The sequence below is a fragment of the Haemorhous mexicanus genome, chromosome 22 (assembly GCF_027477595.1).
Source record: "Haemorhous mexicanus isolate bHaeMex1 chromosome 22, bHaeMex1.pri, whole genome shotgun sequence".
NCBI lineage: Eukaryota > Metazoa > Chordata > Aves > Passeriformes > Fringillidae > Haemorhous > Haemorhous mexicanus.
The window spans coordinates 1,419,243-1,438,166 of NC_082362.1; the positions used below are offsets into that span (position 1 = coordinate 1,419,243).

General features: G+C 50.4%; 1 protein-coding gene across 2 annotated transcripts in view; it reads right to left on the minus strand.

Moving 5' to 3' along the window:
* Positions 1 to 18,924, minus strand: part of GALNT17 (polypeptide N-acetylgalactosaminyltransferase 17) — a 235,715-nt gene that overhangs the window by 169,652 nt on the left and 47,139 nt on the right. For both annotated transcript variants that reach the window (XM_059866015.1, XM_059866014.1), the window contains exon 2: positions 8,444 to 8,627. In XM_059866015.1, the coding sequence (XP_059721998.1) occupies positions 8,444 to 8,627 (184 nt within the window). The remainder of the gene's footprint in view (positions 1 to 8,443; positions 8,628 to 18,924) is intronic.

The following is an 18,924-nucleotide window of genomic DNA, read 5'->3' on the forward strand; positions in this document are numbered from 1 at the left end:
ACGTAAAAACCTGACTTTGTATGGAGCTGGGTATGGTATGATCTTCAGAGCAGGGAGGGGACAGCCTGGGCACAGCCTCGAGTGGCACCAGCAGGGCCTTGCAGGGCTGCAGCTCCTCCTGAGGGGCAGCTCTGATCCCTGCTCTGTGGGACAGGGACAGGACTCAGGGAACAGCTGGAGCTGGGCCAGGGCAGGATCAAGTTGGATTTCCGGAAAGGTTCTTCTCCCAGAGGGTGCTGGGCACCGTCCAGGCTCCCCAGGGAATGGGCACAGCCCCGAGGCTGCCAGAGCTCCCTCCAGGAGCTCCCAGGCTGGTACTGTTGGGGTGTCTGGGCAGGGCCAGGGCTGCACTGGGTGATCCCTGGAGGTCCCTTCCAGCTCAGGACATTCCAGAACATTTCTCACTTCAGGACAGACTGAGGAGCTGAGGACTGACAGCAGCCCCTGCATAAAACAACTCCCAATATCCTCCCCACCCCTCCTGTGGGGACACAGGATCTGGGTGGGTGCAGAGGTGACACAACTCTGTCCAGGCTCCCCAGGGAATGGTCCCAGCCCTGAGGCTGCCAGAGCTCCAGGATTGTTTGGACACTGCTCCCAGGGATGCCCAGGCTGGGACTGCTGGGGTGTCTGTGCAGGGCCAGGGCTGCTCTGGGTGATTTTGCTCCTCAATTCGAGACAGACCCTGAGGGGCTGGAGCATGTCCAGGGAAGGGAATGGAGCTGGGGAAGGGTCTGGAGCCCCAGGAGAGGCTGAGGGAGCTGGGAAGGGACTCAGCCTGGAGCAAAGGAGGCTCAGGGGGGCCCTTGTGGCTCTGCACAGCTCCTGCCAGGAGGGGACAGCCAGGGGGGGTCGGGCTGTGCTCCAGGGACAGGGACAGGAGGAGAGGGAACGGCCTCAGGCTGGGCCAGGGGAGGAGCAGGGGGGACATCAGGAGAAATTTCCCCCTGGAAAGAGGGCTCAGCACTGGCAGGGGCTGCCCAGGGAGGTTTGAGTGCCCATCCCTGGAGGTGCCCAAGGAAGGGCTGGAGGTGGCTCTCAGAGCTCTGGGCTGGGGACAAGGTGGGGATGGGGCACAGCTTGGATTGGATGGCCTTGGATGGATTTTCCAGCCTCAGTGATTCTCATTCTCCTGAGCTGAGTCCCTTCCAGCTCAGGAGGTTTCCATGACTGTTTGCAGCCTGGCAGATTAAAACTGCCCGGAGCCACACAGAGATGGGACAGATTGGGCAGGACAGAACAACACATGGACAGAAAATATCCAACAATCCATCCCTGAACTGCAAATCTGCTCTGGCTTTGGTGAGCCCTGTTCTGAGGCACAGCTCCTGCATGCCAGAGCTGTGACACTGATACTCACCGCTTGATTTCTCTACTTGCTCTCCCAGAAAATTTTCAGGTGGCATCTTTCCAAGTACTGGAAAATATTACTTTTCCTTTTTTTATAGCTGAAGCTGTAAAAAGCCAAGGGCAGGAGTGTTTTTCATACAATGCTGGATCAAACCTACAACCATCTATTAGGAGACCAGGTGCACAACCAGCCCTGGCTTTCTCCTAGAGTTGCAAGGATCTTTTAATACCCTCCCACATGCAATTCAAAGGGAATTTCCCATCTGAAAAAGTAAATTTTTTATGTTCTTCCACTGTCTTGATTCCTCTCTAGTTTTCCCTTTAGTTATTTGATGAAGAAAAAGCCCTACATCCTGCGTCTTCTCCTGGCTGTTGTTTGGGTGTAGGACTGAAAGCCATCAAAGCACTCTTTGCAGACTGTAGTAGCACATTGTGCATGCAAGAGAGAAGGAGCTCTTCTGACCTCCTTTGTTTGCAATAAGCAGCAATCACAACAAATAAACAGGCATGAAACTCTATTTCCCACCAAATATCACTCTCATAATTCAAGTAGTTTGTTTTGTCTTCTTAAATGTTGTCCTTCTCTGCAGACTCACTTCATCAAGCCTGGCTGAGCAGCCCAGGGCAGGACAGGAGTGACTGGCACATCACCACAAATGTGTGCTCAGGAATGTCCCAGATCCTTGAGAAGCCATCACTGAGCCCTCCCACAGGTTGCTGTAATATCTGCACATCACAGACACTTCCACCACAGCCAACACTGTCCTGTGGGCAGGGGGAAAGGCAGAAAGCACTTGGTTTTGTTAAAGGGGAGGAAATGAGATGTATGGAGCAGCGACAGGGGCATCTCCTGCCCAAGCTGTGGCAGGTTTTGAGAAAATATCTCATTTCAGTGCCTTGGTCCCAGAGAAATCCGAGACAAGGGCACCTGCAAAGCCAGGGAGTTCAGTCACTCCCACAGTGGAAGAGATTTCTGTATTTTCACAGGAAAATAAGTATGATGGCACATGGAACCTTCCCACCAGAGCCAAGCAGAGGGCACAGGCTGAGCCCCCTGGCACAAACCATGGGCAGTGTGGGCTCTGCAGGAGCATTTGGGATCCAGCACAAGAGATGGGAAGGCAGGAGTGGTCTCATGGGCAGGAGAGTCAATTACAGCCTCCATGTGCATCCTCCTCGGCAGTCCTGACGTGTCTCAGTCACACCCACACCCGTCACTTTCCAAACATGCATTCTGTTGTGATTAAAAAGCCAAAATAGAATTCTTGGGCCCTGCAACATCCTGTAAGTCTGATGGAGGCTCTCCAGGGATGGGGAGAGACCCCAAGGGGAACAGGGCCTCCCTCCACCCCCCAATGTGCTCCAGCACCCAGCAGGTACACACTGAGAGCCCACAGAGGCCACACACAAACCACTTGAAATAAAAATTGATCAGAACTTGATTTAGTTTCTTTAAGTTGAGCTGTCAAACAACAACCAAAGTCTACCCAGAAGCCCAAGCTCTCCATCTTCTGCACTGAATCCCAAAGAAAGGCTCTCAGCTTGCTGCTGCATGAGGTCCCTGGTACTAAAGCAGCCAAAGCCAGCTGGCACTGAAATCCCACGGCAGCAGCTCCGGAAATAAACGAGTGATTCAGGCCCTGAGAGCTGCAGGGGATGGCTCTGACTCAGCCCAAACACCACAGGGACAGTTACACCAGGCAGGGACGTGGAACTGTTCCCCCTTCAGCAGCAGGTGATGGGGGGCACTGCCCAGGGCACCTCTCCACAGGGTCCCAGGGCAAACACAGATCAGGTGCTGTGAGAGCACAGCAGCACATCAGGCTCCCAACACCTCCAAACCTTTTCCATCAGAGGATCCCAGAAGAGTTTGGGTTGGGAGGGACCTTAAAGCCCATCTAGTGCCACCCCTGCCATGGCAGGGACACCTTTCTTGTCCCAGGCTGCTCCAAGCCCTGTCCAGCCTGGCCTTAGGCACTGCCAGGGATCCAGAGGCAGCCCCAGCTGCTCTGGGTAACCTGTTCCTGTATCTCCCCACCCTCACAGGAAGGAATTCCTTCCCAATATCCCATCTAACCCTGCCCTCTGGCATTTTTAAGCCATTCCCCCTCATCCAATCACTACATTCCCTTGTCCAATGTCCCTTTCCATGCACCTCCATGCACCTCCTGACCCATGTGTAGAACCCCAAGGCAGGCAGGAGAAGGGCTTATGTCCCCAGGCTGGGAAACCCTCAAAATCTGTGAAAAATCAAACTCTGGGAGTTGCTTATCTCTTACACCATCTTTGCTCTTCACTTTAATACCTCAAGGCTCCCCTCCCGAGAACAGCTGTCGAGAGATTTGCAGCAGCAGGAATGTGTCATCTGCACCCAATGATCCAATAGTCCTAACAATTGTGGGTATTATTTCTCTTAAATCTACCCCTTAATCCTATAATGCCATAAAATACCACTGAATCAGAGCTTAGCAGGATTCCAGAAAAGAACAGACTTTTAAAGAGATAATGAGAACTCCACATTTATGTTGGATAGGATTGAAAGGAGAGAATGGGGGAGGCAGAATGGACCAGATGGGCAGATTATTTCATAGTTTCCCTTAATATGATTTCTTCAACCTGAAGCATCTGGTAATTCCACTATCAGAGATTAGATACCGGATAAGATGGACAGGCAGGCTGATCTAACAAAGCAATTTTATTTTCTGGCTACACATAGGAGAGGTTCCCATTAAATCCTGTATCACAGGATACAACAGAGGTGCATAAAATGTTGTATCCAAGCAGGGAATGTTTGCAGGCCCTAGCATCCCATGTAAATATGCTTCACTTTCAATATAGAAAACAACACATCTCCCAAACCCCCATCCTCCCCAGGCAGGCAGCGAGTGCTGGGAATGGATAAACAATAAAACCCACACAGCAGCCTTGTCCTTCAGAGGCTTTTGCAGAAAATTGAGAAAATCTCTCCAGCTCATTTTTGTGAAGATTTGTGTAGAAGTCCTGCAGGCTGCAGGCAGCACCTTGGGTACTTCCAATCTGGAAGCTGAGATTGTTTTCCAGAACATGCAGGAATCTCATCTTAAAGCCAAAAAACCCAATCAAGCATGATAGGCATATGTTCCCAGTGCCCTTCTCATTATGGCACTGCTTGGCAGAAAGCTCTGGAATAACGCACCCCAAAACACCAGTCCTGCCTATTTTAGCCCAAGGAAGAGCTTTCCCAGCCATCCCAGCTGGAAGCTGTTGCTTGGCTCACTGGAAAATCTCGTGCACAGCCAGCACAGCCTTTCCTGCTCAGCAGAAGGCTGGGATCAGGGTCCAGGAGTGGCAGGCACAGCTCCTGTTTGGAGCCAGCTCCACATCCCAGACCTCTGGCACCACTGCTCTGGCAATCAGCCCAGGGCAGCCCCAATCCCTCAGTGGGGAGCAGCAGGGAAGAGTTCCCACCTCCCAGCCCAGGTGAGCAGCCCCAGCAGCAATGGGGAAAGGGGAAAGCAGAAAAGGGGAACAGGGAAGGGAAGAGAGGAGAGGGGAAAAGGGAACATGAAAGAGGAATGAGGAGAAGGGAAAAGGGAACAGGGAAGGGGAAAGAAGAGAGGGGAAAAGAGAACAGGAAAGGGGAAAGAGGAGAAGGGAAAAGGGAACAGGGAAGGGGAAAGAAGAGAGGGGAAAAGGGAACAGGAAAGAGGAATGAGGAGAAGGGAAAAGGGAACAGAGAAGGGGAAAGAGGAGAGGGGAAAAGGGAACAGGAAAGGGGAAAGAGGATGAGGGAAGGGGAAGTAAAAAAAAGGAAAGGGGAAAGAAGGAAGAGGGGATGGGGAGGGGAAGAGAAGGGGAAAGAAGGAGAAAAGGGAAGGGATAAGGGAAGTGGGATAGGAAAGGGGAGAGGGGAAAAAGGAAAAGAGAAGGGGGAAAATGGAGAGGAGAAAGAGGAAGGAGGAAAGGGAAGGGATAAGGGAAGGGGAAAGGGAAAGAAAAAACGGAAAGGGGAAGGAAATAGCTCAACTAAAGCAAAGATGATAATCCAAACTACCAGAAGGTGACACCACAATTCCCCAAATCAGGGCAAACAAGTTATTCTGCCATGGCTCCTGGTGCTGAGAAAGACCTCACCTTCTCCTGAACATCATCCTCATACCTCTGGGACCATTTTCCCTGGGAAACTCCCTCCATTCTCTGCCTCTGGGCAGGACTGAGAGGCCCTGAGCTGTGAGCTAGGCTGTCTCCTCCTCACCAACAGCTCCTGAAATCCCACGGAGCAGGGATATCTGAGTCCCTGAACCCCCAGTGGTGCAGACCACGGGGTGCAGGGAGCCTGGAGACACAAAAACATGGACAAAATGTGCCAAACTTCCCCATAACTCTCCTTGCTCCACTTCCCTTTGGCCCCAGGCACAAGAAAGGAGCAGGAAAAGGCCTCAGAGCTCTGATGCAGCTTTGCTCAGCACTCAGGGCAGTGACACTTGCCCACATGAATCTTTCCTTAAAAACAGGAAAAACTGAGAGGAAAGGCTGGGGAGTGCCAGCCTGTGCCAGGACCAGTGCCAGTCCATTGGCATTCCAGACACTCTGCAGCCTTTAGCTGAACCACACAGCTTCACTATTATACTTAAAACTACTACATGCTTTGTAATGCTTATCAGCTGGAGGGTTTTCAACAGTTTTTCCCCACTAATGCTGCAATTTCAAAGCCATTTAGGCTAATTTCCCTTGACTTGAATCTATTTTAATCAGAGACCAGGATACTTGACTTAAATGGTTTGTGTTCAACCCTTCATAAAATCAGCCATAAAACTTTATGCACTAAATAGCGAGGGAACCTTGAAGCCAGAGGTAGGAAGAAGTGAAACTTTCCAAATTCTCCAGCAAACTCCAGCCTATTACACACAGACCAACTGTTCTCTTACAATATCAAGCCAATTGATCCCCAAAACAAAAAGAAAACCAATAAACAAAATGCACTCCTGAAGTTCTTACACAGATAAAAGGCACTGAGTTGTGCAGCTGCACTCCGTAGCCACAAATTCCCTCCCAGGTCTCAGCCCAGCTCCAAACTGAAGCATTTTGAATGCTGTGCCCCACTCTCCCATGGAACGATGGATAGCAGAACTGAGGAAAAATACAATGCAAGGCTGAAAATGTCAGAATTAATCCTTTTCTTCCCCTCAAATCTGAAGAGAAACATTCCTTCTCAAATTAATTCTCGCCAAGTAACGCTGGCTCTGCTGGAAGTCAGAGCTGGGGATGAGAAATGGAAATCAGCAGCTCAGCCTCAGGTAAGTGCTGGGGAAGGTCTCGCTCCAAAGATCCAGCATTGTGCTGGGATTTGCATTTCACAGAGGCAAAGGTACAATTTGTACCTGCAATTCAGCCTGGCTGAGGAGCTGCAGGAGCACAATGCAGCCTGGGCTCCATTCCCTTGGAAGCTCATCCAGGGATTTCTGTTGTCAGTGGTTGACAGCCCCGGATGCTCCAAGGGGCTGCTCAGAATTCAGGCAGCACCCAGAGAGGTGAAGGAACAAGAGCTGTCCCTGCTGCCCCAGCCTGGACAGTCTGGGGCTCTGGGGACAGAGGGAACAGGAGCTGTCCCTGCTGCCCCAGCCTGGACAGTCTGGGGCTCTGGGGACAGAGGGAACAGGAGCTGTCCCTGCTCCCCCAGCCTGGACAGTCTGGGGCTCTGGGGACAGAGGGAACAGGAGCTGTCCCTGCTGCCCCAGCCTGGACAGTCTGGGGCTCTGGGGACAGAGGGAACAGGAGCTGTCCCTGCTGCCCCAGCCTGGACAGTCTGGAGCTCTGGGGACAGAGGGAACAGGAGCTGTCCCTGCTCCCCCAGCCTGGACAGTCTGGGGCTCTGGGGACAGAGGGAACAGGAGCTGTCCCTGCTCCCCCAGCCTGGACAGTCTGCCACCTCCTGACACACAGAGCTGCATCCCTGGCTGCATGGTTTTCAATGCTCTGCAGATGCCAGGCAACATCTTTGTCACTGCCCCAATGACACAGGCATTGGACACGGATCTTTCACAATCCAAACCTCTCTCAGCTCATTTTTTTATCAGGGATTTCACTCCAGGCCAGGACAAACTGACACTTTCCTATTCTGAGGAACACTCTGGCAGCCATATCTAAAATTAACCTTCACAAAGATAAACTTGCTTTCCTCATCCTCTTAACAAAATGATGTGTCACCTCTTCTAAAGCCTGTTCTCCTGTGCTGCTTGGCAGGTAAATATCACCAGCACCTCAAGAGCTCAATCAAAAAAGGAGAGGAAAGATATTGCCACTGTAGCAACTCCCTTTAAAGGCCCAGATCTCCAGTGGGAGATCCCAGAGTGTCCCTGGAGGATTCCTGTACTGGGAGGAGCCTGAGGGCAGCCCAAGGGCCCTGGAGATCCTGCAGGGACATAAAGGAAATGACAAGGAGGGAGGGAGGAAGAATTTCTGCACACTTTTACAGGGTATTAAACACCAAAACCTCAGTGAAAGCAGAGCTGAGCTTCTGATGGCATCACTTCCACCCAAAATCATGGACTGCTTTAGGAAAACAGAGACAGACTGGGAAGGAATTCACTTTTTTTCCCTGATAAATCATCTTGATGAACTCTCTCACTCTCTCCTACTACCTGGAACCAAGGTGGGGGCAGGTGGGGATTAGTTTCTTCTCCCAGGTACCAACTGACAGGAAAAGCAGAAACAGCCTCAGGTTGTGCCAGGGGAGGTTTAGGTTGGATGTTAGGAATTATTTCCTGAGAAAAAGAGTGGTCAGCCCTGGCACAGCTGCCCAGGGCAGTGCATCCCCACCCCTGTAACAGCTCTGTTGATGTGGCACTTGAGGACACAGGTGAGTGGTGGCCTTGGCAGTGCTGGGGAATGGCTGGACTCAACAGCCTTTGAGGGTTTTCCAACATCAGTGGTTCTGTGACTCCATGAGCTCATTCCAGCCCAGCCTCCCCCCGTTTCTCATCACTGAGCAGGGCCCTGGGAACAATGAGGGAAGAGCCAGCAGCACCAAACCTGACTGGGGACGACCCAGCTCTCCTGGCTCTGGGGTGACACCTGAACACAAACATTCCCTGCTGGAGCCCCTGGCACTTACTTGGTGGGGCGATAATCCGGGATGGAACGGTCCAGGGAAATCTTCTCACTGAGGTAGGAGTTGTAGCCATACTTCTCGTGGGGTCCCTTGGCTTTCTCCTCCTCCTCAGGGGACAGGGTGGCTGGGAGGCCACCCTTGCCACGGCCACCATAGCCCTCAATGAGACCAAGGGACTTGGACAGACCTGGGGGAAAAACAAAAACAACAATGCTGGTAAAACCCATCTCTGGTGAAACCCAGCCCTGGTAAAAACCCATCATTGGTAAACCCATCTCTGGTGAAATCCATTATTGGTAAAACCCATCCCTGGTAAAACCCATTCCTGGTGAAACCCATCCCTGGTGAAACCCATCACTGGTAAAACTTATCATTAGTAAAACCCATCATTGGTAAAACCATCTCTGGTGGAATCCATTATTGGTAAAACCCATCATTGGTAAAACTCATCATTAGTAAAATACATCATTGGTAAAACTCGTCCCTGGTAAAACCCATCATTGGTAAACTCCATCCCTGGAAAAACCCATCGCTGTTATTTTCAACTCCCAAAGGAAAAAAAAAGAACTCTAAAAATCCTTCATGTTTTGGGTTCCTGGCTGTTTTGGGTTGTTTTTCTGCAGACATTTCATGTCCTCCTTTTTTGGCCCAGTGCTGGAATTAAAAATGGCTCAAGTGTTGCAACTCCTCACAGCTCAGGCACACTGCTCCTGCCAGCCCGGCCCCTGGCGTGCAGCTGATCACCTGTCCCAGGATCTGTGCATTTACTGAGTTGGTGGGGAGGTTATTCAGGCCTCCTTCCCACTCTCAGAGAGGTAATTACATGGAAGGTTAGATGTCCCCAGGAGAAGGATAGGTTGAACACAGAGCAGGCATAAAACAGGGTTGGTTAAGTGCCAGCTGAATGAATTTTTGCTCAGTGTGAACAGTGAACAGCATACAAATGGTAGGGATTTAAAAACAATTTCCCCTCAAACCTTTCTTATCTTTTAAAGTACAGTGTTCCCAGACCCTTATCGTGGGGAATTATTTATTTATATCTGCATAGCTGAAGGAAATAGGCAAAGTTCAAAATGAGCTGCACATAAAGAGCTCCATGGATGATTTGGTGGTGGCTGTGGGAGGCCAAGTCCATGCTCATGTTATTGTTTATTAGACAGAACACCTGGAATTTTAATATTTTTCATTAGCAGAGATTCACTCTTTTTTTGTCAGAAACACAAAAATAACAATGATGGATTTTGGTTTGCTTTTGTGTCTGTTTGGTTTCCTTATATTGAAAGATATATATATTCCCATTGTTTCAATGGCAGAGCCCTGACTGAAAACAGGACAGATTTTGTCACCTCTGAAGCTTTTGAAGGGACAATAACCTTGAGGTTTGTCCAGCTCCCAAACCTAGCACTGCCTTCCATGGTCCTGGATAAAACATTCCTGCCTGCCTACAGATTTAGGTATTTTTTTCCCTCAAAAAGTAGCATTGAGAGACAGGAAAAAAATGAGCTGGGAATGTTAATCACAGTTGGAAGAACAGTTTGAAGAATTATGATTATTACTACTATTATTATTATCATCATCATCATTGTTGTTGTTGTTATTATTATTAGTAGTAGCAGTAGTATTCCTTCTGAGAAGGAAGCTCTCAACATGTATCAGAGCCCCTCTGACCACACTGGGCTGGACTGGATTTTATCTGAGGACAATAACAATGAATCAGCTGCCAGGAGCCCCAGGCTGTGATCACACATCCAGGATGCCTTTCCCAGCTCCAGGCTGAGCAGGAGCCAGGGGATCACTCAGGAAGGCTGGGATGGGTGGCCCTTTGCGGCCTGCAGAAGCTCAGCAGATCACTCCATGAACTTCCCAACCCCAAGTGGTTCCACTCCGGGAACCCTCAGCATCTCCCCGTTTGCTTTTAAAGCTAAATTTTGCTTTTCTTGATTCATCGGAACAGACTTCTCCCTGCCCCAGTGCTTTTGCCTTCTGTGCCCTCTTTGGAAGCCACACACCTGTGAGGAGGGACATGGGGACTTCCTGAGGGGGGCAGAGGCTCCATGGATGGAGGACACTCAGCGGGATGTGGGAATCATGGACATCCTGGCTCTGTTAGAAGCAGGCTTTAAAATCACAAGCTCAGGTTATTACCAACAGATCATAAACTCAGACACCAAGGCAGTGCTTCCCCCAGAGCTCCACACTGTAACCAGCAGGGAAGGATGATCCCTCCTAGGCCAATCCATCCCACAAGATCCCAGCCCTTCTCCAGAGGTCCTTACCTCTGGCTCAGCTAAGGGAATTGGGCTCCCAGGCACAGCATCTCAGGGAAGGAGCTGGAGTTCAAGGTGGGGAACCTCCTACAGTGCTCAGAACACCACCAACCACCGAGGCCATGCCAGCCTGGGGGACAGATCCCAGCACTCCTGTCTCTCTGCTCACTCAGCTCATTTCTGCACATTCTGTCTTTCTACTGCTTTAAGTTGGTAGAAGCTGATAAACCAACATCATGTAACCAAAAAAAATCAGTCTAATGGATCCATTTGTGTTGGGCAGGGCACACCATGAGCCCTCCCTCCTGCCTTGCAAGAGAGCACCTGCAAGGAGAGTCATGGAGATGAACATTGCCAGGTGGGGTGTGCCAGGCAGGATCCCCTGTCTGTCCCTGAGCTGGTTCAGCATTTCCTCTCCAGCCCAGGCTGTTGGGAGGGTTCAGGAATGTCACTCTGGTGTGTGGCACTCCAAGAAAGAGTCAAGAACATTTGTCAAGGACGACAATTCATGTCCAAACAGAAGAGGAAGGAATTAGTTTCCAGCTGGCTGGGAAGGTGCAGAGGGGCAGAGCTGAACACAAATGGGGACAGCACATCCTCATCCAGTCCATCCATTCATTGGCTTCTATTCACCACAATTTTGGGCACCTTTCTGGGAACTTGGATTGCCTTTGCTGTGACTTCAGGAGTTGCCCTGAGCCCAACCCATGTGGCTGCTCAGGATATTCTGGGATTCCATGAAACATGCTTGAATTGGCCTGGAAGGGCCAGAACTGACACACAGAGACAGCATGAGCAAAAAAGGGAAGGACCATGGTGCCATCAGCTCATTTTCCCAAAGAAAATGTTGAAAGCAAAGAGACAGGACTGTTCCCAAGTCACAGAGCAAATCCTTTATCCTTCTGGGCAGGCACAAAGCAGAAGTGCTGAACCTCTGCCAGAAAGTCTGTCCTGATGCCTGCTCCAGCCTACCTGTAGTGATAAACAGCACTAATCCCCACAAAAACCTTCATCTTTGGAGTGGATTCAGCCCCTAGGGAATTCTGCAAGCCCAGGAGATGGGAATGGGCTGCATGGAGATGAGGTGTTGGTGCAGGTCAGAGCTCTGAGCAGCCACAAGCTTCACTCATCCCAAAGCCACACTCACTCAAAGCTACAACAGGAAATTTTTTTTCAGAATCTCCTAAAAATTCTGAACTTTGGAACAAATGGAATATATTGCTATTGTCCTGCAGGAAGAGAAGGGAAAGGAAAAAGCAAGACACCACGTGGAGCTGCCAAGATCTGAGCCCCTCCTGCTGGAACAGCCAGACAGGGGATCCCTGGGGACTGGCAGGAGTTGGTTTTCTTCAAGATGATATAAAAATTTAATCTCTACAGCAAAATTATTCCTAGACTGAGCACAGTTAGAGTAAATATATTAGTCTCTTCTTAAGCTGAGTGTATTTCAGGAGGAGGCAGGAGTTTTCTAGGACAGAGAAAACCTTTAGTGAAATACAATCTAATGTGATTTGCAGCCTTCATTTCCAAAGGCTCCCCAGGAGCTGGAGGGGGGAAAAAGCTTTTTGCTCCATGTCAGCCTGGATGAAGGAAAACATTAACCCTCCCATACAACCCTCAGCTGAGGAAACTTGTGATGGGGGGGCTGGGGAGGAAGGAAGAGCCCTGAAATGAAAAGATATTTCTGAGAAATGGGTGCTGAGGGAAAACAACATCAACCTTGCAGGGCCTGAAGGGGTCCCAGAGGGCTGGAGAGGGACTGGGGACAAGGGATGGAGGGACAGGACACAGGGAATGGCTCCCACTGCCAGAGGGCAGGGCTGGATGGGATATTGGGCAGGAATTGTTCTCTGGGAGGATTTACAAGGCCCTGGCACAGGGTGCCCAGAGCAGCTGGGGCTGCCCCTGGATCCCTGGCAGTGCCCAAGGCCAGGCTGGATGGGGCTTGGAGCAGCCTGGGACGGTGGGGGGTATGCCTGCCATGGCAGGGGTGGGATGAGGGTGGGATGAGTAAAGATGATGATGAGTGGGATGAGGGTGGGATGACATTCAAAGTCCCTTCCAACCCAAACCATTCTGGAATTCAAATACAGGAAAGATTTCTGGAAAAACAAATGTTTAGCTGCATCTTTCCATATCTGTATCTTGTGCAGCACAAGGTACAGAACACACCCAGCTCGGGGTAGAAGCCACATTCCAGCAGGGAAGAGGAGCTTGAAGCCCTGCTTCTCCAGAAGGAATAAGTAGCACTAAAATGGTACTGGAAAACACAGGAACCATAAAGCAAAGTTAAAGCAGATATCTCTGCAAAGCACAGCTCTCACTCAGTGAAGCACAGTGGATTTTTCAGCCCCAAGAGCTCTCACAGGGATGTCTGTTCCTGGCCTACATCAGCCAGAGAGCTGAAGGCCAACAGGGGATCTCTGCCCTGGGGAGAAGCCAGACGGAGGAGGGAAATGGCCCAAAGGCATTGGCCAGTGTGACCTGCAGGGGACTCAGAGAGAGGGGAGAGGCTCTCAGGGCAGTGTGTGAGGAGCCAGAACTGCTGCAAGGGGCAGAGTGTCCCAGGGAATGCTGGAAATTATGGGGACTGCTGAAGCCTTTAGTGCTGTCCTGCTGATCACTGCAGACACAGACTGTGAAAGGGAGGCTCATTAACAATCAGGGGATTGGCAGAACAGGCACCAATTTTCCTTTGCAGCCCTGGTGGAACCTGGGGCATGGGATTTTCTCTCCTTGCAGCAGTTTTTACACAATTTTAGCCAGATCTGCTCAGACCCTGTTGTTATTAGAGTAGATAACTCCCATTCCTCTGGCTGTAGGTTACACCTGTGGAACCCTGTGCTGCCACAGGGCTGTGGGAACTGTGCAGGGAATACAAACACAACTGTGCAAGGAATAGCAGTCAGATTGCTCTGCTGTCACTGCCTCCCCAAAGCATCCTCATACTCCTGCAGGGGAAACTAAAAGTAGCTGTAAAGGGATCAGAAAATGAGAGTTTGCTTTCTCCTGGGGAAAAAAATAGATATATGAAGTTTAAAAATGAGCTTAAATACTAGAGCCCAGTGAAAAACCAGTACTCCCCTGAACCCTATACAATTGTATTCACTGTACATGCTACATTTCTTTTTCCTGGGGCTGATCACTTATCAAAAATGTATCCCCCAGATCAGATGCTGCAGCTAAAGGGTCAGTGCTTCCCCTTCCACTGGACAGTCCTTTTCCAGGAGCTGGATTTTAGCATATCAGGACATCTCCCCCAGTGTGGGAATGCACAGAGCTGCCTGGTGTCCTTCACCATGCAAATGAAGTCGGTTTACTGCAGAGATTACCATGAGCACGGTGACTTTCAGAAATGGGGGGTCACAAAAACTCCCACTCTCTGCCTTCACGCTGAATGACAAATGGGAACTCAGAAAAAGCAGCAGATGAATGGGCCCAGGCTTGGCAAGCACGGATTTTAGCAGATACAAACTGAAAATAGAGCATATTTCACCTGTACTCCAACATATTGCATCTCTGAAAAAGCTCCTGCCTATGAAAAATTATGTGAATAATTCTGGCTGAAATGAATTTGTCCAACAGAGCATTAAGATTTCACTTAAACAATTGTGACAGGTAGGGGTAAGGGAATTGAACACATTTTCTTGCAGCCCAGCCAGGCAAGGACCAAAACCAGGATGGGCACAGCTCATTTTTAAATCTATTTAATAATATAACCTTTTTAAAGCCAGGCTGGATGGGGATTGGAGCACCCTGGTCTGGTGGAAGGTGTCCCTGGCCATGGCAGTGGGAGATGAAATGAGCTTCAAGGTCCCTTCCAACACAATCATTCTGGGATTCTCTGATTTAGGCTTGGGTTAGATAGATTCTAAGATAGATTCTGTAGAAGAATGTTGTAAGCCCAGCTGTGCTTACATCACTATGGGAACAGACAATGTCCAGGTTCCTGCCCAGCTGCACTCCTGGGAAAGGATGGAGAAGGGAGCAGGCACTGCTCAGGTCTGCAGGCTCCTTTGAAAAGTTTAAACACAAATCTAAATTTACAGGTATATACACACAGGGATTCAAAAATGAAGTTTTCTTATCAATATAGAAATGGGAACAGAGGGAAATTACTTTCAGAGCCAGAGGGAGGATCAGCACCCAGAGCAAGGACAAGGCAGTCATCAGGACAATGTCAAAGCCTGTTTAGCCTATTACACTACCAGGTTCTGCTTCCAAATGATAATTCCCCAATCAAGATTTGCCCCTGGCACAAAACAACAGAAATCCTTCCTCAGGCCAAGGCTGTTTAGTTCTGAGGAAAGATTTTTTGGTTCCAACACCTGGGACTGGTGAAAGAGCTTGGACATCGCTCTTTCCTCCCTGAAAGTCCAAAAATAGTGGCATTTGCCACTCTGCTCACATTGATAAAATAACTTGTTGAGAAAGGCAGAACTTGGCAGCAGAGCTGGTGCAGAGCAGAAATCCTTGGGCTAAAGAAAGCTCTTTGCAGCTCAGCAGGGAGAGCAGGCACTGCTGCCTCAGGAGTCTCAGGCACAGAGACCTTCTTCAGACACAGAAGACAAGCCTGAAGGTGATTCCTATCCCGGGAAAAACCTGGACACATGTGAAGCATTCCTGGCAGTTTAACAGCGAGAGGAATGCCCTTCCCTGGGGGCGCAGCCCCCCCTTCCCCAGGAGCTGTTCTGCTGCTGCACTGCCCCTCTCAAAGGGGAAACTCCACTCAGGGAGCCAGTCCCTTACAGCTGCCAGGGGTTTGTCCCAAAATGACCAGTTCCACCCCACTGCCCATCCTGTTTGTACACAGCCACAGCACCAGCAGCTGCCTGGGAATTCTGGATAACAGCCTGGGATCCAGGAGCAGGAAGGGGTGAGGGGGATTTGCAGAAAAGGTAAATAAAAGAGTTTGTTGCAGCAATTTCACCTGCAAGTTATGACACAAATACAGATTTATACCTCTAACTAACATAGGGGACTGTCACATTCTGCAAATATTGGAGAAAAGGGAGAAAAAATTGGCAAAAAGGAGTAGATCACAGTGTGTAACAAAAAGGAAAGTAGATCACAGTGTGTAACAAAAAGGAAAATCAGGATCAAAACCATCACTAAGCTCATTTAGTGAGAGAGCTGACCCAAGTTACATCACTTGAGATGTCAGAACTCCAGAGAACTGGCTTTAGTAAGCTCTGCCTAAGGGCTGCTTTCAAGGATTCAGTATTCCTGGGATTCAGGCACAAGCATTTCCCTACCAACACACAGCAAGGTATTTGCATGAGCTGCTCAGAACAGTCCAAAGCAGCCTTCCCAGCAGCTGCTCCCTGATCTGTTCCAGGGGCACAGATCTCCACAAAGCACCAGCATGCCCAGGCAGCAGTGAGAAAGCACAGGAGACCCTCAGAGAGGAGAGGGGGCTCTGTGGAGAGCACCCAGCATACTGGTTTTGGTTGGAAGGGACTTTCAAGTTCATCTCATCCTCACCCCTGCCATGGCAGGGACACCTCCCACTGTCCCAGGCTGCTCCAGCCCCAGTGTCCAGCCTGGCCTTGGGCACTGCCAGGGATCCAGGGGCAGCCACAGCTGCTCTGTGCCAGGGCCTGTCCAGCACAGCCAGGTACCAGTGAGGAGACCCAAGCAGGGAGAGGACAGATGCCCAGCAGAGCAGAGAAGGACAGCAGCTTCATCCAAGGCACCACAACCAGATCTGCATGGCTGAAACACCCCGGGGTGAGGCACTGCCATCAGCAGCTGGGCTCGGGTTAATTCCAGGACCTTCATCCCTACCACCATCACTCTGTAGACAAAATGCTCACAGGCTCCTCCCTCCAGGCCTGTTGGGCATCTCCCCCTCCTGACCTAGGCTGGGGGTGTGTGCTCTGTCACCCTCTGTCAGAGCTGGGGCAGTTCATGGGCAGGTTTCTTTATCTCTCCCACAGCCAACCCTCCCTCCAGGAGATCTCTGCTGTCCATGGCCACTGAGTGTCCCTGCAGGGCTGATCAAATTCCATCATCCCAGGGGGAGATGCTCTGCCCAGGGGAGGAGCCAAGCATTCCTACCTGGATCCAATCTGACCTGGGAACAGCCCAGCAGCCTTTGCTCACTGCATTCCCAGAGGAGCAGCTTTCTCCTGCCCTGCATTCCCAGAGGGAGAGCAGGCCCATCTCCAGCAGCCCTGGAGCTGCAGAGGAAAACTCCCCCCTTGTGCAGGATCCCTGCTCCAGCAGAACCACAGCTGGCACTGCAGGAGGGCTGAGCCCCCCTGGGATGGGACTGTGCCACCACCCTGAGCCCCCCTGGGATGGGACTGTGCCACCACCCTGAGCCCCCCTGGGATGGGACTGTGCCACCACCCTGAGCCCCCCTGGGATGGGACTGTGCCACCACCCTGACACACAGGGTCAGCTCCTGCTCTGACTCTGGCAGTGGGGTTTTTTTGTTGGCAGTGTTTTTCTTAAATTTTATTTTGTTTGTACTATTGCATTTGTATTTTTAATTTTCCCAGTAAGAACTGTTATTCCTACTCCCATATCTTTGCCTAAGAGCCCCTTAATTTCAAAATGATAATAATTCAGAGGGAGGGGGTTTACATTTTCCATTTCAAGGAATATTCCTGCCTTCCTTAGAAGACACCTGGCTGTTCAAACCCAGACAGCTCCTCAGACCCTGGCCCCTGCCAGGGGAGCTGCTCAGCCCAGCCACGAGCCTGGAGTCCCCTGCTGGGGCTGCAGGACCAGAGGGGCTCTGGGCACGTGGCTGCTGCTGCTCTGTGAGAGGAGGATGGACGAGCTCTCCTCACCCTGACAGCAGCCTGGGGAAAAAACCACTCTGAGAGCTTTGCCCAGCCATTCATCTGCTGGGAGGGAACACACCGTGAGCTGAAGCCTGATGGAGTGTCCAAGAGGAGTCAGTGTTAGCAGCTACCAAGGCCATCCAGCATAACCCCCAGCAGGACCTGACATTAGAGGTCTGACTCTGTTCCAGTAACCCAGAGATCAATGCAGGGCCTGTCACTGTTCCAAAGACAGACAAGGTCCCTGCTCCATGCAGCTAAGGGGGTATTGATTCTCCACACACCCAACTGCAAGCTCTGTACTTGGGGGACTTTGCTGAAGCCCCCAGCCTGTTCCCAAAGATGTGCCTGGGGGACAGTTTGGGACACAGGAGCTCCAGGGAGCAAGGCCAAGGGCAAAAGCAACCTTGCATATTTACATTGCTCAGCCAAGGGCCCATTTGGGTGATGAATTAAGCAATTACCTGCAGCTTTATTTTTAGGAGGCAGGCTGCAATTCAAGCAAGAGAGAACTTATCTTGCTCTCCTCTCTGAGCTGCCAGGACATTGCTCTGGCAGGACACCCTCCTACAGGCCAGGCTGCTCAGGGAGCATGGCAGGAGCAGCTCCTTGCCCAGGAAAATCACAGATATCCCATTACTGGGAGTCTTGAAGGGCAGGTTAGATGGGGCTTTGAGTGACCATTGGAACAAGATGATCTTCACGTGTCCTTTTCAACCCAAACCATTTTGCTGTTGAGGATGGAAGAGTCTAGAAACATCTTCAGTAAGGCGTTTTAAGGAATTCCCAAACTCCTCCATCCCCAGCAGCTAAACATCAGCCCTCACATTTGTGCTCAGGCAGTGATTTCTGAGGCCAAACTGCAAACTGCTCATCCCCAGGCAGTCACACCCACCAGCACTCCAGGCTCAGGCAAACCTTTTGTTGAGCTTTTATTGCTGCTTTTATCCTCCAGTGCAAAATTTCAGTTCTTTGGGTAACAGTCCATTCCCACCTCCATCACAACCCCTTTGCTTCCAGGCAGAGCTGCTGCTTGGGCTCAGAAATGTCAAACTTCAGTGCCAGCCCAAAACCACACAGCCAAAGGTGGGAAAAAAAAGGATTTCTTAAATCTGTCTTGTCCCAGAGAAGCTGTGCCTGGAGCAGCACCTGCAGTGTGATGGGACTACCCCAGGGAGAGGAGCAGAACCACAGGAACAAGTATGGAAGCAGGAAAAGAACAGAACCCACAAAAACATAAGCAAACAGTTTTTGAACCCCATTCAAAGGTTATAAATAATATTTAGCATTTTTATTTTCACAAGGAATCTGTTATTTCCAGACCGTGTCTCTATAGCAAGCTGTTAGTGTTTGTGGCTTCCTCTAGTGCACGCTCCTGTTTTCCTTCTGAAAACATTTCCTCCCTGTATAGATTGGCCTGTTG